Here is an 18,004-nt window from a genome sequence, read left to right as displayed (position 1 = left end):
TCCAGCTTTCTCCTCGTATTAGTCTTCTGTACTTTCACAAAGAATACTTACTTATGTGATAATGCCCTCAAAGCCGGTTTTACTGGTGGTGTTATCAGAGGATATAGCTGTGTTTTCTGTTTGTCTGTTGCCAGTTCGTCTTGTTTGTCAAGCTTACCAGCGTTTCTCCTGTCAGCCCCTGTCTTTTAGCCGGTGTTATCAGAGGATGTATTGGCACGGGTGTTGTTAGGCCCGAGACGAAGTCGGCAAACCATCCCAGAATATCCTCCAAACACCGGCTTCAAGAGCATTATCACTTTTATACAACGGGTTACCAAACATATTCAACTTATGCTTGACATATTTTAATTAAAAAATATATTTGTATTAATTTATTCATACTATTTCATCCTTCCACAATATATAGTCCCGACACAAATCCCGACACAAATCCGACCAAGTCACTCAGTTTTTTTTTTGTTCTGTATCTGTGGACGCGACCCAGTCTTTCGTTCTAAATGTTACATAGTAACATTGTCTTAATTGAATCTGTTTTGTACATACGTGTGCTAACAGTTGAAGTGGCTTTTCTGGCATGTAGGATCAAAATTTGCTTGCAGAAATAAAAATCACTGTATTCCCTGTGAAACACTCCACAGTGTTCTTATTACAATAACTGTTCCTTTAAGTACAGTTTAACAAGTATTTTCATTTCCAATGACCAATTGGGTTGGGGTAAGAGTTAGGGTTACTGCAGTAAGTATAGTGTAACATTGAGTAATTACAAACAGAAAATAGTGTGTACAGGTAACTGTAAAATAAAAGAAACACTTGAGTAAATGAGGGATACTATCAGGAATCAAGGTAAGACCCAAGTGCAGACTGTGAAGTAACAATGTTTATTGTAACCACAGGGGCAGGCAAATGGCAGGTCAAGGCAGGCAGGGATCGATAATCCAGAGCAGAGGCCAAGGTACAGGATGGCAGGAAGGCTCAGGGTCAGGTCAGGCAGAGGTCAGGTGGGTGGGTACAGGGTCAGAACAGGCAAAGGTCAAAACCAGAAGGACGAGAAAAAGAGAGGCTGGGAAAAGGCAGGAGCTGACAGGACAAACGCTGGTAAGCTTGACAAACAAGACAAACTGGCAACAGACAAACAGAAAACACAGGTATAAGTACACAGGGTATAATGGGGAAGATGGGTGACACCTGGAGGGCTGTGGAGACAAGCACAAAGACAAGTAAAACAGATCAGGGCGTGACAGGATACAAAGTCTATTGAAAGCATTACTTCCAACTTGTGTGGTTCTTGAGTTAATTAAACAATTTATATCCCATCAGGCTTAGTGTCATGTATAAAATGTCCAGTTGCCCATTGTTCTTGCTACCATGGCTAGAAGAAGAGATCTCAGTGACTTTGAAAGAGGGGTCTCAAAGAAGAATGAGGGGGTTTAAAGTTTGTGTGTGTGTGTGTGTGTGTGTGTGTGTGTGTGTGTGTGTGTGTGTGTGTGTGTCAGTTACCAGATCTCAACCCAATTGAACGCTTATGGGAGATTCTGGAGCAGCGCCTGAGACAAAACACCACATGATGGAATTTCACATGGACGAACGGTGTCACATCCCTCCAACTTCTAGATACATGTACAATCTGGTGGTCCAATGACCTAAAAAAGGCACTATATGTTGGGGTTCCCTTTATTTTGGCATTTACCTGTATATATATTTATTTATTTCCATGGACCCACGACCGGTCTATCGATGTCACCGCATGAAGAGGCATAAACAGACTCAACCCCTTGCTATCTGCTTGTTTGCTAATTCGGCCTGCTAACTGCTAGCTTGCTCAGCCCCTGTCTGCTAACTGCTAGCTTGTTTAGCCCCGGCCTACTAACTGTTAGCTTGTTAGCACAGGCCTGCTAAGTGTCTGAATCGCTGCGTCCCCAGCCAGCCCAACCACTCACTGGACCCATATTTACTTTCAATCTCTTTTCGATTTTTAATTTGATTATACCTCCCGGTAACCTGCCTCACCCAATGTGATACGGAATCTGCTGTTATTTTTAATTTTTAGAACACATTCAAGAACCTCCAGAAGCTAACTAGCTACAAGCTATTTAGCCATGGTTAGCCACTGCTAGCGGCTTTACCCTCTGCACCTTTTGCTTCCCTGCCCCATCCACCGCTGCCCCCTGGACACTGATCACCTGGCTACATAGCTGATGCATGCTGGACTGTCCATTAATCACGGTACTCCATTCTGCTTGTTTATGTTTTATCTGTTGGCCCCAGCCGCACTCAGTCTCTGTGTGTAGTTAATCTGACCCTCCCTCCCTAGTCAACACCATTTTTACCTGCTGTTGTTGTGCTAGCTGATTAGCTGTTGATGTCTCACCTACTGTTTTAGCTAGCTCTCCCAATTCAACACCTGTGATTACTGTATGCTTCCCTATATGTCTCTCTCAAATGTCAATATGCCTTGTATACTGTTGTTCAGGTTAGTTATCATTGTTTTAGTTTACAATGGAGCCCCTAAATTCCACTCTTCATACCCCTGGCACCCCCTTTGTCCCACCTCCCACACATGCGGTGACCTCACTCATTACAACCAGCATGTCCAGAGATGCAACCTCTCTCATCATCACCCAGTGTCTGGGCTTACCTCCGCTGTACACGCACCCCACCATACCCCTGTCTGCGCATTATGCCCTGAATATATTCTACCATGCCCCATTTATTCTCTATCCCCACCGCTCTAGGCGACCAGTTTTGATAGTCTTTAGCCGCACCCTCATACTACTCCTCCTCTGTTCCGCGGGTGATGTGGAGGTAAACCCAGGCCCTGCATGTCCCCAGGCACCCTCATTTGTTGACTTCTGTGATCGAAAAAGCCTTGGTTTCATGCATGTCAACATCAGAAGCCTCCTCCCTAAGTTTGTTTTACTCACTGCTTTAGCACACTCTGCTAACCCTGATGTCCTTGCCGTGTCTGAATCCTGGCTCAGGAAGGCCACCAAAAATTCTGAGATTTCCATACCCAACTATAACATTTTTCGTCAAGATAGAACTGCCAAAGGGGGAGGAGTTGCAGTCTACTGCAGAGAGAGCCTGCAAAGTAATGTCATACTTTCCAGGTCCATACCCAAACAGTTCGAACTACTAAACTTTAAAATTACTCTCTCCAGAAATAAGTCTCTCACTGTTGCCGCCTGCTACCAACCTCCCTCAGCTCCCAGCTGTGCCCTGGACACCATTTGTGAATTGATCGCCCCCCATCTAGCTTCAGAGTTTGTTCTGTTAGGTGACCTAAACTGGGATATGCTTAACACCCCGGCAGTCCTACAATCTAAGCTAGATGCCATCAATCTCACACAAATCATCAAGGAACCCACCAGATACATTACATTTACATTTAAGTCATTTAGCAGACGCTCTTATCCAGAGCGACTTACAAATTGGTGAATTCACCTTCTGACATCCAGTGGAACAGCCACTTTACAATAGTGCATCTAAATCATTAAGGGGGGTTGAGAAGGATTACTTTATCCTATCCTAGGTATTCCTTGAAGAGGTGGGGTTTCAGGTGTCTCCGGAAGGTGGTGATTGACTCCGCTGTCCTGGCGTCGTGAGGGAGTTTGTTCCACCATTGGGGGGCCAGAGCAGCGAACAGTTTTGACTGGGCTGAGCGGGAACTGTACTTCCTCAGTGGTAGGGAGGCGAGCAGGCCAGAGGTGGATGAACGCAGTGCCCTTGTTTGGGTGTAGGGCCTGATCAGAGCCTGGAGGTACTGCGGTGCCGGCTGCGGTGCCGTTCCCCTCACAGCTCCGTAGGCAAGCACCAGATAATTTCACTATCACAATTCCAGTGGATCAGAAGTTTACATACACTAGGTTAACAGCATGGAAAATTTCAAAATGTCATGGCTTTAGAAGTTTCTGATAAATGATGTCAATTAGCCTGAGTCAATTGGAGGTGTACCTGTGGAAATCTCTAAACAAGGGCACCCTCATAGACGTCATCCTGACCAACTGGCCCTCCAAATACACCTCCGCCGTCTTCAACCAGGATCTCAGCGATCACTGCCTCATTGCCTGTATCCGCTACGGAGCCGCAGTCAAACGACCTCCCCTCATCACTGTCAAACGCTCCCTAAAACACTTCTGTGAGCAGGCCTTTCTAATCGACCTGGCCCGGGTATCCTGGAAGGACATTGACCTCATCCCGTCAGTTGAGGATGCCTGGTTATTCTTTAAAAGTAACTTCCTCACCATTTTAGATAAGCATGCTCCGTTCAAAAAATGCAGAACTAAGAACAGATATAGCCCTTGGTTCACTCCAGACCTGACTGCCCTCGACCAGCACAAAAACATCCTGTGGCGGACTGCAATAGCATCGAATAGTCCCCGTGATATGCAACTGTTCAGGGAAGTCAGGAACCAATACGCTCAGTCAGTCAGGAAAGCAAAGGCCAGTTTCTTCAGACAGAAATTTTCATCCTGTAGCTCCAACTCCAAAACGTTCTGGGACACTGTGAAGTCCATGGAGAACAAGAGCACCTCCTCCCAGCTGCCCACTGCACTGAGGCTAGGTAACACGGTCACCACCGATAAGTCCATGATTATCGAAAACTTCAACAAGCATTTCTCAACGGCTGGCCATGCCTTCCGCCTGGCTACTCCAACCTCGGCCAACAGATCCGCTCCCCCCGCAGCTACTCGCCCAAGCCTCTCCAGGTTCTCCTTTACCCAAATCCAGATAGCAGATGTTCTGAAAGAGCTGCAAAACCTTGACCCGTACAAATCAGCTGGGCTTGACAATCTGGACCCTCTATTTCTGAAACTATCCGCCGCCATTGTCGCAACCCCTATAACCAGCCTGTTCAACCTCTCTTTCATATCGTCTGAGATCCCCAAGGATTGGAAAGCTGCCGCAGTCATCCCCTCTTCAAAGGGGGAGACACCCTGGACCCAAACTGCTACAGACCTATATCCATCCTGCCCTGCCTATCTAAGGCCATCTCGAATCACACTGTACCTTCTCCGCTGTGCAATCGGGTTTCCAAGCCGGTCACGGGTGCACCTCAGCCACGCTCAAGGTACTAAACGATATCAGAACGGCCATCGATAAAAGACAGTACTGTGCAGCCGTCTTCATCGACCTTGCCAAGGCTTTCGACTCTGTCAATCACCATATTCTTATCGGCAGACTCAGTAGCCTTGGTTTCTCTGATGACTGCCTTGCCTGGTTCACCAACTACTTTGCAGACAGAGTGCAGTGTGTCAAATCGGAGGGCATGCTGTCCGGTCCTCTGGCAGTCTCTATGGGGGTGCCACAGGGTTCAATTCTCGGGCCGACTCTTTTCTCTGTATATATCAATGATGTTGCTCTTGCTGCAGGCGATTCACAGATCCACCTCTACGCAGACGACACCATTCTATATACTTCCGGCCCGTCCTTGGACACTGTGCTATCTAACCTCCAAACAAGCTTCAATGCCATACAACACTCCTTCCATGGCCTCCAACTGCTCTTAAACGCTAGTGAAACCAAATGTATGCTTCTCAACTGTTCGCTGCCTGCACCTGCACGCCTGACTAGTATCACCACCCTGGATGGTTCCGACCTTGAATATGTGGACATCTATAAGTACCTAGGTGTCTGGCTTGACTGTAAACTCTCCTTCCAGACTCATTTCAAACATCTCCAATCGAAAATCAAATCCAGAATCGGCTTTCTATTCCGCAACAAAGCCTCCTTCACTCATGCCGCCAAACTTACCCTAGTAAAACTGACTATCCTACCGATCCTCGACTTCGGCGACGTCATCTACAAAATAGTTTCCAACACTCTACTCAGCAAACTGGATGCAGTTTATCACAGTGCCATCCGTTTTGTCACTAAAGCACCTTATACCACCCACCACTGCGACTTGTATGCTCTAGTCGGCTGGCCCTCGCTCCATATTCGTCGCCAGACCCACTGGTTCCAGGTCATCTACAAGTCCATGCTAGGTAAAGCTCTGCCTTATCTCAGTTCCCTGGTCACGAAGGCAACACCCACCCGTAGCACGCGCTCCAGCACGTGTATCTCACTGATCATCCCTAAAGCCAACACCTCATTTGGCCGCCTTTCGTTCCAGTTGTCTGCTGCCTGTGACTGGAACGAATTGCAGAAATCGCTGAAGTTGGAGACTTTTATCTCCCTCACCAACTTCAAACATCTGCTATCTGAGCAGCTAACCGATCGCTGCAGCTGTACATAGTCTTATCGGTAAATAGCCCACCCAATTATACCTACCTCATCTCCATACTGTTTTTATTTTTTTACTTTTCTGCTCTTTTGCACATCAATATCTCTACCTGTACATGACCATCTGATCATTTATCACTCCAGTGTTAATCTCCAAAATTGTAATTATTTGCCTACCTCCTCATGCCTTTTGCACACAATGTATATAGACCCTTTTTTTCTACTGTGTTATTGACTTGTTTATTGTTTACTCAATGTGTAACTCTGTGTTGTCTGTTCACACTGCTATGCTTTATCTTGGCCAGGTCGCAGTTGCAAATGAGAACTTGTTCTCAACTCGCCTACCTGGTTAAATAAAGTTGAAAAAAAAAATGAAAATAAATAAATAAATATATATATATATATATATATATATATATAGAGAGAGAGAGAGAGAGAGAGAGAGAGAGAGACAGAGAGAGAGAGAGAGAGAGTATGTATGTATGTATGTATGTATGTATGTATGTATGTATGTATGTATGTATGTATGTATGTATGTATGTATGTATGTATGTATGTATTGCCCACACAGGCAAAAGTACTCCACTTTATCTCAACTCAACCAACGGCCATTCTAGCACCAGATGTCCCTCTTTCACTCAGTCAGGGCCAAGCTAAGACCAGCAGCAGTCTGTTACTGACCCACTCAAGGGTAAATATACAAAAATCAATAATAATGAAATGAAATGAATAACTCCCATTTTTTATGAGTGTAATGGGTCATCAATCCATCATTCCTAGAAAGATGTGTATTCTGGTGTTCTCCATACAATAAATATGTGTGAAGTAACCATTTCCACACCTCGAGATTACAGGTGGAGCTCATTCAAGGCAAATGATCTTATATTAAATAAATAAATAAATATATATATATTCATCTGGTACGTCACAGAAGAAATTCTTACTGTAAAATACAGTAAGACAGGTGTATAACATGCTAGCACACAGCCATGCAATCTCCAAAGACAAATATTGGCAGGAGAATGGCCCGTACTAAAGATCTCAGTGACTTTCAACGTGGCTTTCAGTAGGATGACACCTTTTCAACAAGTCAGCAACGGCTCAGCCGCGAAGTGGTAGGCCACACAAGCTCACAGAATGGGACCGCAGAGTGCTGAAGCGCATAGCGCGTAAAAATCGCCTTTCCTCGTTTGCAACACTACCGAGTTCCAAACTGCTTCCAGAGGCAATGTCACCACTGTTCTTCGGGAGTTTCATGAAATGGGTTTCCATGGCTGAGCAGCCGCACCCAAGCCTAATATCACCAGGCGCAATGCCAAGCGTCGGGTGGAATGGTGTAAAGCTCGTCGCCATTTGACTCCGCAGCAGTGGAAACGTGTTCTCTGGAGTGATGAATCACGCTTCACCATCCGGTAGTCCGACTGACGGATTTGGGTTCGGTGGATGCCAGGAGAACGCTACCTGTGCCAATGCATAGTGCCAACTGTAAAGTTTGGTGGAGGAGGAATAATGATGTGGGGCTGCTATTTATGGTTCAGGCTAGGCCTCTGCGTTCCAGTGAAGGGAAATCATAACGCTACAGCATACAATGCCATTCTTCCCACGCCACCCCGGTCACCCCCCAACCCCTCCACTCCGGTCCCCTCCATGAGGAGATAAATCACGCCCCAGACTACAGCTTGCAACCTTGGGTCACTCGAAGATCCCTCACACAACTCTTAGGAAAAGGCCCAGCCCAGTGTCAGCAAGGGTAGGGCCAGTGCCATAACAGTAAAGGTTAGAAGAGCAGTAAGGGAGGAGAAAACAGTGGTGGGAGTGTGTGTGTGGGAGGGAGCTCTGGGCTAGGTAGACTGGGTTGATGAAGGCTGTGGGTGTGTGTTAAGGGGGGTTAGGGCTGGGTGGACTGGGGTGATGACGGGGGGTTAGGGATTGGTAGTCTGGGACGATGAAGGCTGTGGGTGTGTGGTAAGGGGGGTTAGGGCTGGGTGGACTGGGGTGATGAAGGGGGGTTAGGGATTGGTAGTCTGGGGTGATGAAGGCTGTGGGTGTGTGAGGGTATCCAGGGGATCGGGTAAGGGGAAACCTCCCCGCCAAGTGTGCTAGACGATTAGTGTTTGTGTCCCCAAGGCTGATTTCTATCCTCCCTGTCCTGGCTTGCGTGACCTAGTCAGCCCTGTGAAATCCTCCACTAATCTGGCCTTACTGTCCTCCCCTCCCCCTTCTCCCATCCTAACGATGGGTCACCTGTAAGCACTTCTTATGCATGCGGGACTTTGGGACTATTCATAGTTTTTCCTCTCTACAAAAGACGAGAAGTATTTTTTTCAACCTTTCTACGTGAATTCAGATGTCTTTTCCTCTCCTCTTTCTCCTGACCTTGTGGTGTGATCGTGTTTGGTTGATTTGGTGAACCATGCATCTTCTTCTCTACGCCCATGTCTTCCTGTGCTGCTTCAGTGTGGCCCATTCCTTCTGTCCTTCCCAGTGTACCTGTGTTTACCATGGACGGAGTGATGGAACGGGGACCAGGTATTTACCATGTTTCTTATAGGAGGTTGTCTTTACATATTTTATTATAGTTGAATCTGGACCATTTTCCACAGATATACAGTATCAATATATTTTTTAAATGATCCATGTATTTAGTATTATTATTATTTAGTACTGTCCCTCTTAATATTATAACCCCCTGTCCCTCTTAATATTATAACCTAATGTCCCTCTTAGTATTATAACCCCCTGTCCTTCTTAGTATTATAACCCCCTGTCCTTCTTAATATTATAACCCCTTGTCCCTCTTAATATTATAACCCCCTGTCCCTCTTAGTATTATAACCCCCTGTCCCTCTTAATATTATAACCCCTGTCCCTCTTAATATTATAACCCCCTGTCCCTCTTAATATTATAACCCCCTGTCCCTCTTAGTATTATAACCCCCTGTCCCTCTTAATATTATAACCCCTGTCCCTCTTAATATTATAACCCATGTCCCTCTTAGTATTATAACCCCCTGTCCCTCTTAATATTAATATTAATCTCAAGAGTTGGGAACAGAGTATGGAGTCGTGAAAAATAATCATAGAACAACTTTTCTAAAGTCCCATAAGTATGTAAGACATGAATTGTGGAAATGGAAACACAAAGTGCAGAGCTCTTCAATCATGGTCCGTTTTCTAGGCTTTTGTCCCAGCCCAGCATTAACGCACATGACTCAAGCTATTACGGGCTAGATGATCAGATGAATCAGGTGGTTTAGAAGGCTACTGGGCCGGAACAACACCCTGTGGTTCTCAAGAACAAGAACTGAAGTACCTTCCAACCCCTTCTGAATGGTAATCAGTGATCTGACTGGACTGGATAGGTGAAAGCTACGTAATGGAACTCTAGCTTTGACCTGTCCAGAAGGGTGATAAACCATGAAAGGAAGAAAAACATTTTTTAATATATTTAAACTGAGCCAATGTATTCTGTTCCTCTCAGATCTGTGCTGTGTAATGACCCAGACATGTCCGACATCCCCGTAAATGTCCCTGTGGATACGGTCAAACTGCGGGTAGAGAAGACAGGCGTGAGGCGCATCCCCACCGAGGCCTTCTACTACCTGAACGACCTGCGCTACCTGTGGATCACCTACAACTCTATCTCCTCTGTGGACGCCGCCGCCTTCTACAACCTCAAGGTCCTCCATGAACTGCGGCTGGACGGGAACCTGATCTCCACCTTCCCCTGGGAGTCCCTAAAGGAGATGCCTAGTCTGAGGACGCTGGATCTTCACAACAACCGCTTGACCAGCGTGGCCATGGAGGCTATCCCGTACCTGGTCAACATCACCTACCTGGATATCTCCAGCAACAAGTTGACCACTCTGTCTTCGGACCTTGTGGATATCTGGCCGCCGTTCAATGGAATGCCCGTCTCCTCCAGCCTGTCCCAGAAAGTGGTGCTCGGTAAGAGTACTTATAATGAAGTGCGAGTGGGTTATGTGGGGATGAGGGTTAAGGTTAGGACTTTGGGCAGGGGTGCACAACCTTTCACCCTCAAGAGCTACAGATGTAGGATCTTATTTTGATCACCCCAATGCTTATTTGATCACCCTGCATTGCAGATTTCCTGCAATGCAAACTTGTAGTGTATTTGAGCGTTAAAAAGGGTTCTGAAGTTTGTAATTTTCCGTTAGAAATCTCTGACTTGATTTTCCTTTACAAAAAAATGATTTACCCCTACAAAATGTCCATTAATAAAAATTCACATTACATTTCCTGTTGCTGCAGAATTATTTTCCTGCTGTAGCAAATTGGCTCAAATTAAGATCCTACATCTCTACTGGTTTTGCAGGCTTTTGTCCTGACTACAATACATGCTTCTACTGATCAGCTACTCTTCAGGAGGACACACGTGAGATTAGCTGACCCACGTGTTAGAGCAGGTCTGGAGCAAAACCCTGAACTCCCAGTGGCTCTCCAGGAGGTGGGTTGGCCACCCCTGCACTAAAGCAGTGTTTGGTGATAACAGAACATGGCACTGGTCTGCGTAGGAGTTTTGGGTTGTTACGTAGCCATAAAGGGCTTTTGCTGACGAACATTAGGAAGTTGTACATACATGAAATCCATGGCAATTGTTATGACAACACTTCAACGTGATGTCACTTTTTGTCTGGCACCTGGACTGTAACGCAATGTGTTTACTTAGTGACGGTTACATTTAACGCAAAGGCATATTTCCATCTTCACATTGAGGTTCCAAAACATATTTGGGCTGCTCTTTATTCGGAAAATCTATCTATAGATGCTCAGCAAACTATCAATAGACTATCACCTACATGTCCACAACGCTTGGACTTCTATGTGCTGTAGCTGCAGGTTACCAGGGCAACCTATTTTAGATCCACCTCATAAGCAGCAGGGAGTTAAAGTTATCATGCAATGATAGTCCCTTTCTAAACTTTGGCTTTGACAAATCTAATTAGTTATCTTTCCATGCTTTGATTTGTACAAACATGCCATGTATTTTGGGCTTCACACTGAATCTCACAGAATGTGGGAAGGTGTAAGCAGGCCCTCAGATGTACCCAGGTTTGCATGCCAGATGCTGAGTAGAACGCTGATGTACAAACGGACATATACAGTACATTGTAGAGAGCATTCGGATACAAGACAAACGAATAAATACATCAATAAATTAACCGGGACTTGTTAAGGGGCATTCCTAAAACAAATCACATGGACAGTGTTCTTTACGAATGAAGTATAAACTTGATTATAAGTGACGATTGTCCATCTTTAAGAAAATACTCTCTCTTTCACTCTGTCTGAGAACTAGCTTGAGGAGTGAGATAATGTTCATGGGATGTTAAGGACCAGCTAGCTTATCCATGCTGAAAAAGCTTGTTCTATTCACTGGCGTACTGGAAGGAGAAACAAGATTAGTCTATCCCTAAGGAAGACACATAACATCCCATGTACAGAATATAGACTCTTCCCGTACCATCACATGATATAATTAAACAAAAAAGCATGGGGGGGTGTGGTATATGGCCAATATACTACGGCTATCGGCTGTTGTTATGGATACAGCCCTTAGCCGTGGTATATTGGCCATACATCACAAACCCCCAAGGTGCCTTTTTGCTATTATAAACTGGAGGTTCTGTCAGCCAATCAGCATTCAATCTGCAGTTCAAACAATAACAAAGTGTACACCCCACCACGGTTTTGGTAAAAGCTGAGGAATGGGGCTGGAGAAATGTCAACACTCTCAAATTCATAGAGAGAGCTGTGGATGGAATGACTGACCATCCATGATGTTACAATATAGTTTTAGGAAAAGGGAAAAAGGAAACCGCACACTGCTCTTGATAGTATCACTGCTCTTGATAGTATCACTGCTCTTGATAGTATCACTGCTCTTGATAGTATCACTGCTCTTGATAGTATCACCGCTCTTGATAGTATCACCGCTCTTGATAGTATCACTGCTCTTGATAGTATCACTGCTCTTGATAGTATCACTGCTCTTGATAGTATCACCGCTCTTGATAGTATCACTGCTCTTGATAGTATCACTGCTCTTGATAGTATCACTGCACTTGATAGTATCACTGATCTTGATAGTATCACTGATCTTTAATAAGTTTACGTATCTTTTTTGAATTTTTACAAATTTGCACCATTATGTAGACCTAGCCCCACCCACATCCGTTCCACACATCGAAGGGGGTTGGAGGCGAAGGAAAAACAAACAAGTGCTACCAAATATAACAATATGCATTTCATAAATATTACAAAAGTGTGTAAATAAGACGTATGAAACACGTCTGTAAAACCACAATGAGGACATTGGGGTACATCGTACGAAAAACAGAGTAATCTTAAATAGGCACATAATTCATGTTCAAATTCAAAACATAACATACATAGGCATTTCATCATTAAGTCCTTTAGGAAATAATGTCTGGAGGGTGAAAATCCCAAAACATTCTCTTTTACTCTGAGTATTATGAATATCACCTCCCCTGTCTGATATCTTAACTTTCTGTATGCCACAATATCTAAAGGTAGAAATGTTATGCTTCAGGTCATTGAAATGTACTGCGACTGGATAATCCCTGTCGTTTCTCCTGATTGAACTTGTATGTTCACTAATTCTCTGTTTGAGAGAACGAGAGGTTTTACCGACATAGCAGAGCCCACATGGACATAGCAGAGCCCACATGGACATAGCAGAGCCCACATGGACATAGCAGAGCCCACATGGACATAGCAGAGCTCACATGGACATAGCAGAGCCCACATGGACATAGCAGAGCCCACATGGACATAGCAGAGCCCACATGGACACAATATAGTTTTAACCATGTTGAGGCAATACAGTGTTTGTTTAAAATTAAAGTGTTTACAAACAATTGAGCAAAAGAAGCTTATATTTTGGGTTTTTATGGGGTAAGACAATTGAACTAAGCTCATGGAGTATTTATAAGTAAAATTCTTCAAGAATCAATGGTATACTGTACATCATTCATTCAGAAGTGCAAAAATGTAACAACTAGAAATTGCTCCTTTAAAAGAACAGGATACAACACTTTTGTATTCTGGGAAGAAAGTCAACACCAGGTTTAGAGTTTGCGTTTGGGTTGTCCCCAGTTAAGTACAACTAATCTGGATAAGGATAAGGGGTTTCCACAATACACATGCACTTCCACATGCGTGTGCGTGTGCGTGTGCGTGTGTGTGTGTGAATGAGTGAGTGAGTGAATGAATGAGTGAGTGAGTGAGTGAGTGAGTGAGTGAGTGAGTGAGTGAGTGAGTGAGTGAGTGAGTGAGTGAGTGAGTGAGTGAGTGAGGGAGAGAGAGAGAGCGAGAGAGAGAGAGAGAGAGAGAGAGAGAGAGAGAGCGATTGTATTTGTGCTTGAGTGTGTGTTTGTACAGTAGCTGTGCTTCCGTTAGCTGGTGTATCTGTGTGTGTGTTCTGGGAAAGTGTCTCTACCCTCCTTTCACACACATGTAACATGCTAGTAACTTAATGTCATTTGTAAGAGATGATATGACTCCAAATTTGACACGTCTGACCCTCGGTCTGGGAAATCCCATTATTAGGGTAATAGAAGGATGGCTCAGTTGTAACAACTGTATTCATACCTATATATTTTTTTTAACTAGGCAAGTCAGTTAAGAACAAATTCTTATTTGCAATGATGGCCTATACCGGCCAAACCTGGGCGATGCTGGGACTCCCAATCACGGCCAGTTGTGATACAGCCTGGATTCAAACCAGGGTGTCTGTACTGACACCTCTAGCTCTGGGATGCAGTGGCTTAGACCTCTGCGCCACTCACCACTGAATGAAAACACTAAGTTACACATGCTAGCTGTACAGAAAATTACCGGTGTATGGTTTTTTTTCTATAATTTTGGCAGGAAAATAGATGAACATGGAATTCATGGCATAAAAGTAAAGATACCTTATTAGAAAATGACTCAAGTAAAAGTGAAAGTCAAAGGTAAAATAATACTTGAGTAAATATCAAATAGAATCTGGTTTTAAATGTACACAAGTAAATGCTATACATCAAATTTCTTATATTAAGCTAACCAGATGGCAGGATTTTTATTGATATTTTTTATTTTTACGGACAGCCAGGGGCACACTCCAACACTCAGATATAATTTACAAATGCAGTATTTGCATTTCGTGAGTCTGCCGGATCAGAGGCAGTAGGGATGAGAACGCATCATATTGAGAGGTGCATGAATTGGACCATTTTTCTGTTTGCCTGAAAATTTGAAATGTAGCGAGTACTTTTGGGTGTCAGAGAAAATGTATGGGAGTAATAAGTACATTACGTCTTTAGGAATGTAGTGGAGTAAAAGTAAAAGTTGTCAAAAATATAAATAGTAAAGTCAAGTACAGATTCCCTAATACTACTTAAGTAGTACTTTAAAGTATTTTTATTGAAGTACTTTACACCACTGTTTATTCATCTTTACTCCCACATTTGTCAACGTCAGTAACCTAGTTATTCACACATTTACAAACAACTATCAAAGTGTTTAATAATGATTCGTAAGATAATTTATGACATGTTAAATATAGGTCCTTATAAACCATGTGTTAACCATTTACCAGTCTTTTGCGTGGCCTAATGTGTGTTCTATTTATACTTTATAAATACTTTATACATTTTTTGAGTGACCAGTGTAATTTCTCACAAAAAGACAGACATGCCATTGGTTGTTTAGCAACAAAACCGATGCGGGTGCAACTAAAGGGCAAAAGAGACCCTTTTTTTGCCATGCGAAAAGCCTTAACTAATGATTGGGGCGGCAGGGTAGCCTAGCGGTTAGAGCGTTGGGCTAGTAACAGGCAGTTAACCCACTGTTCCTAAGCCGTCATTGAAAATAAGAATTTGATCTTAACTGGCTTGCCTGGTTAAATAAAGGTAAAATAAAAAAAATAAAAATAAATGGTTTATATGGGACAATATTAAACATCTTGTGAATGGAGTAATGATTAGTAAATTATGAATAAACTATTTACCAATCAATTATAAATTATTTGTTACATGGAGTTGTAATAAAGTGCTACCATTTGTGTAATTTGTGTATCAGCTAGGAGAGACTGGAATCCACTCTTTGAGTTTGTTTACATTCGCAGCCACATTACTATTAGCATTGATAATTGTTAGCATGTTCCTCATCTCTGAAGAACTGCATGTTCCTAACCTTTTTACAAATATTCATGTACATTTTATTTAGCATAACTATCACAAACATTTCCTCTCTTGTCCCCTCCAGGTCTTCAGGACAACCCGTGGATCTGCGACTGCAGGATCTCCAAGCTGATCGAGCTCTCCAAAATGTCTGACACATCAGTGGTACTAATGGATCAGTTCCTGTCTTGCAGTGGGCCTGAGAACCTGTCCGGGGTTATGTTCCAAAGGGCGGAGCTGGACCAATGTCTCAAGCCGTCTGTCATGATGTCAGCCACCAAGATTACAGCCTCGTTGGGCAGCAATGTGCTTCTGCGCTGTGATGCCATGGGTTACCCCACACCTACCCTAATCTGGACCACTTCAGATGGCTCACCTGTCAACAACACAGGTATCAACAGTGAGACATTTTATTTTAAGAAAAGGAATATAGTGTCTTATTCAACATGGTTATCAAAAATAGTTTTAGATTATTTCGAAATTGATTTGATAGGATTTGCTTTTACTCTACAGTTGATCTTTGTGTTTCATTTAAAGAATGTCTACATCTTGGCGATAACTAAGTCTTGGCATTTTCATGATCTACCTACAGTTGTCCAGGAGTCTCCGGGAGAAGGTGTCCGATGGTCAATCATCAGCCTAAATGGGATCTCGTACAAAGACAACGGGGAGTACAGCTGCAAGGCTAAGAACTTCGCCGGTAATGCAGAGGCTGCCATCAGCCTGTCTGTGGCAGGTTATGTCGCTACAACCATGCCCCCACAGAGGTCCAATGGAGAGGCTGGAGGGAGTAGCCCATCCACAACATCCTCTACTCCGGCAACTGACTTCTCCAACTCCCCTAGCACCCTGATTACCACCACCACCCCAGCCACGACCACACTGCCACCCGTTCCCACCAAGAAGAAACTAATGCCCAGCAATGTGCAGCAGAAAGCCCCACCCAAACCATCCAAGATCCAGCAAGGCAGCGACAGGATGCTGGCGGCGGATCAGAGCAAAAAGAAGGACGCTTCCAAGTCTGTCAAAGATCTCGAGATCGTGGAGGAAACGGCGGACAGCGCGGTTCTACTCTGGACGGCAGACGGTTTGCCGAGCGATGCCCCTCTCACCGTTGTGTACTCTACTTACGACGATGAGGACGACTCCAAAAGGACAATGGATACTGATGCCGGGAGTGGCAAGGTCCTTCTCGAAGGCTTAACTTCTGGAATGAGGTACCAGGTTTGTCTGGTTGCCAAGGGAAGTGCGGCAGGGATAGACCCCTGCATCAACTTCTTCACCCTGGACATTGTTGAGGATGATGCTGAGAACCAGCTGCTGATGCTCATCAGCGGCATTGCCTGCACCGTGGCTTTACCTGTCATTGGTCTGCTGGTCTACAAGATCCTCTCACTCTACTGCCAGGGCAGTGTGCCAGGTTTGGACGACGAGCTGTCTAAAGACACGTATTTGAAGTTCGAGACGCTGTCGATGAAGCAGAGGACCTTGAACGCTAATCCCAGTGAATTGTGGGCCCACAGGCAGACTGAGGAGTCCCAAGAGAGGATGCTCCTCTTCTCCAGGTCCAGCATTGACTCACAAATGACATACAGGAGTGACAGTTCCAGGTCAGAATTTCTGTGCTAGCACTAGATGAAGACTGCATGGCATCACTGATTGCTGAAGCCTTCATGTCTTATTTTTTTAACCACACTTTGAGATTTGGTTTGTCACAATACCAGTACCGCAACATTCAGAAGTATCGTGGAAAAAAAAGAAAAAGAAAAAAAACATGTTCTAAATGCTTTAGGAAAACAGCCCTAATACTGGAAACAGACAGCATCATGACAACTCAATTTTAAGATTGCTGTCTTTGCAGCTCAGCACTTATTGACATTTATTATCACATTTATTCTCAGTTTAATGCAATTTTCCATAATACCATAATGAAATCATCTGCCACAGTGTTCACTATGTCTTGCTTCTTTGTCACTACACCACACCAGGTTTAAACAGACTAGACATTCATTAATCTCAATACGGTATTATTAGACATGCCGACTATCCAACAACATGTTGATTTAAACTGCTAGCAATGGTTCACTCAAAAGTCAAACCTTCAAGCTAATTGTTGCCTTACTTTACTAAAAAGCTTTCTCGAACCCTAGTATATTAGAATATTTGTCTTGCCCGACATACAACGCAGTTTCTGTGTAACATATTGTTTTTACTTGTACATACAATGGTATTGTATTCTTCTTTTTAATAAAACACATATTTGTGTATTTCATGTCCTCATATTTCATATAAGCATTTGGTATATATGGCAGTGTTGGTCAATGTAAAATACCCCTTACAGTGCTGTCATCGGCTCTTTGTACAACAACTCCACTATTGTCTATGAGGTGTGATATTTCCCAATGTGATCATCTCTGGTCTATAGCCATGAGGAATAGGATTCTGTGCTTTTTCCTCACTTGAGCAACAGGAGTATTAGTGGTATAGATAGCGTTCAAACGTTTGGGGTCACTTAGAAATGTCCTTGTTTTCCATGAAAACATACATGAAAAGAGTTGCAAAATGAATAGCAAATA

The 18,004-nt window shown here is 43.8% G+C and overlaps 1 protein-coding gene across 1 annotated transcript; it reads left to right on the top strand.

Moving 5' to 3' along the window:
• The first annotated feature begins 8,635 nt into the window (after positions 1–8,635).
• On the top strand, positions 8,636–17,057 carry LOC135527080 (leucine-rich repeat, immunoglobulin-like domain and transmembrane domain-containing protein 3). Its single transcript, XM_064955730.1, has 4 exons — positions 8,636–8,751; positions 9,704–10,170; positions 15,514–15,819; positions 16,021–17,057. Exons 1-4 carry the CDS (start codon positions 8,636–8,638, stop codon positions 17,055–17,057), a joined length of 1,926 nt encoding a protein of 641 aa, XP_064811802.1.
• The last annotated feature ends 947 nt before the right edge of the window (positions 17,058–18,004 follow it).

The sequence above is a fragment of the Oncorhynchus masou genome, chromosome 32 (genome assembly GCF_036934945.1).
Source record: "Oncorhynchus masou masou isolate Uvic2021 chromosome 32, UVic_Omas_1.1, whole genome shotgun sequence".
Lineage (NCBI taxonomy): Eukaryota > Metazoa > Chordata > Actinopteri > Salmoniformes > Salmonidae > Oncorhynchus > Oncorhynchus masou.
This window is presented reverse-complemented; position numbering and strand designations above follow the sequence as displayed.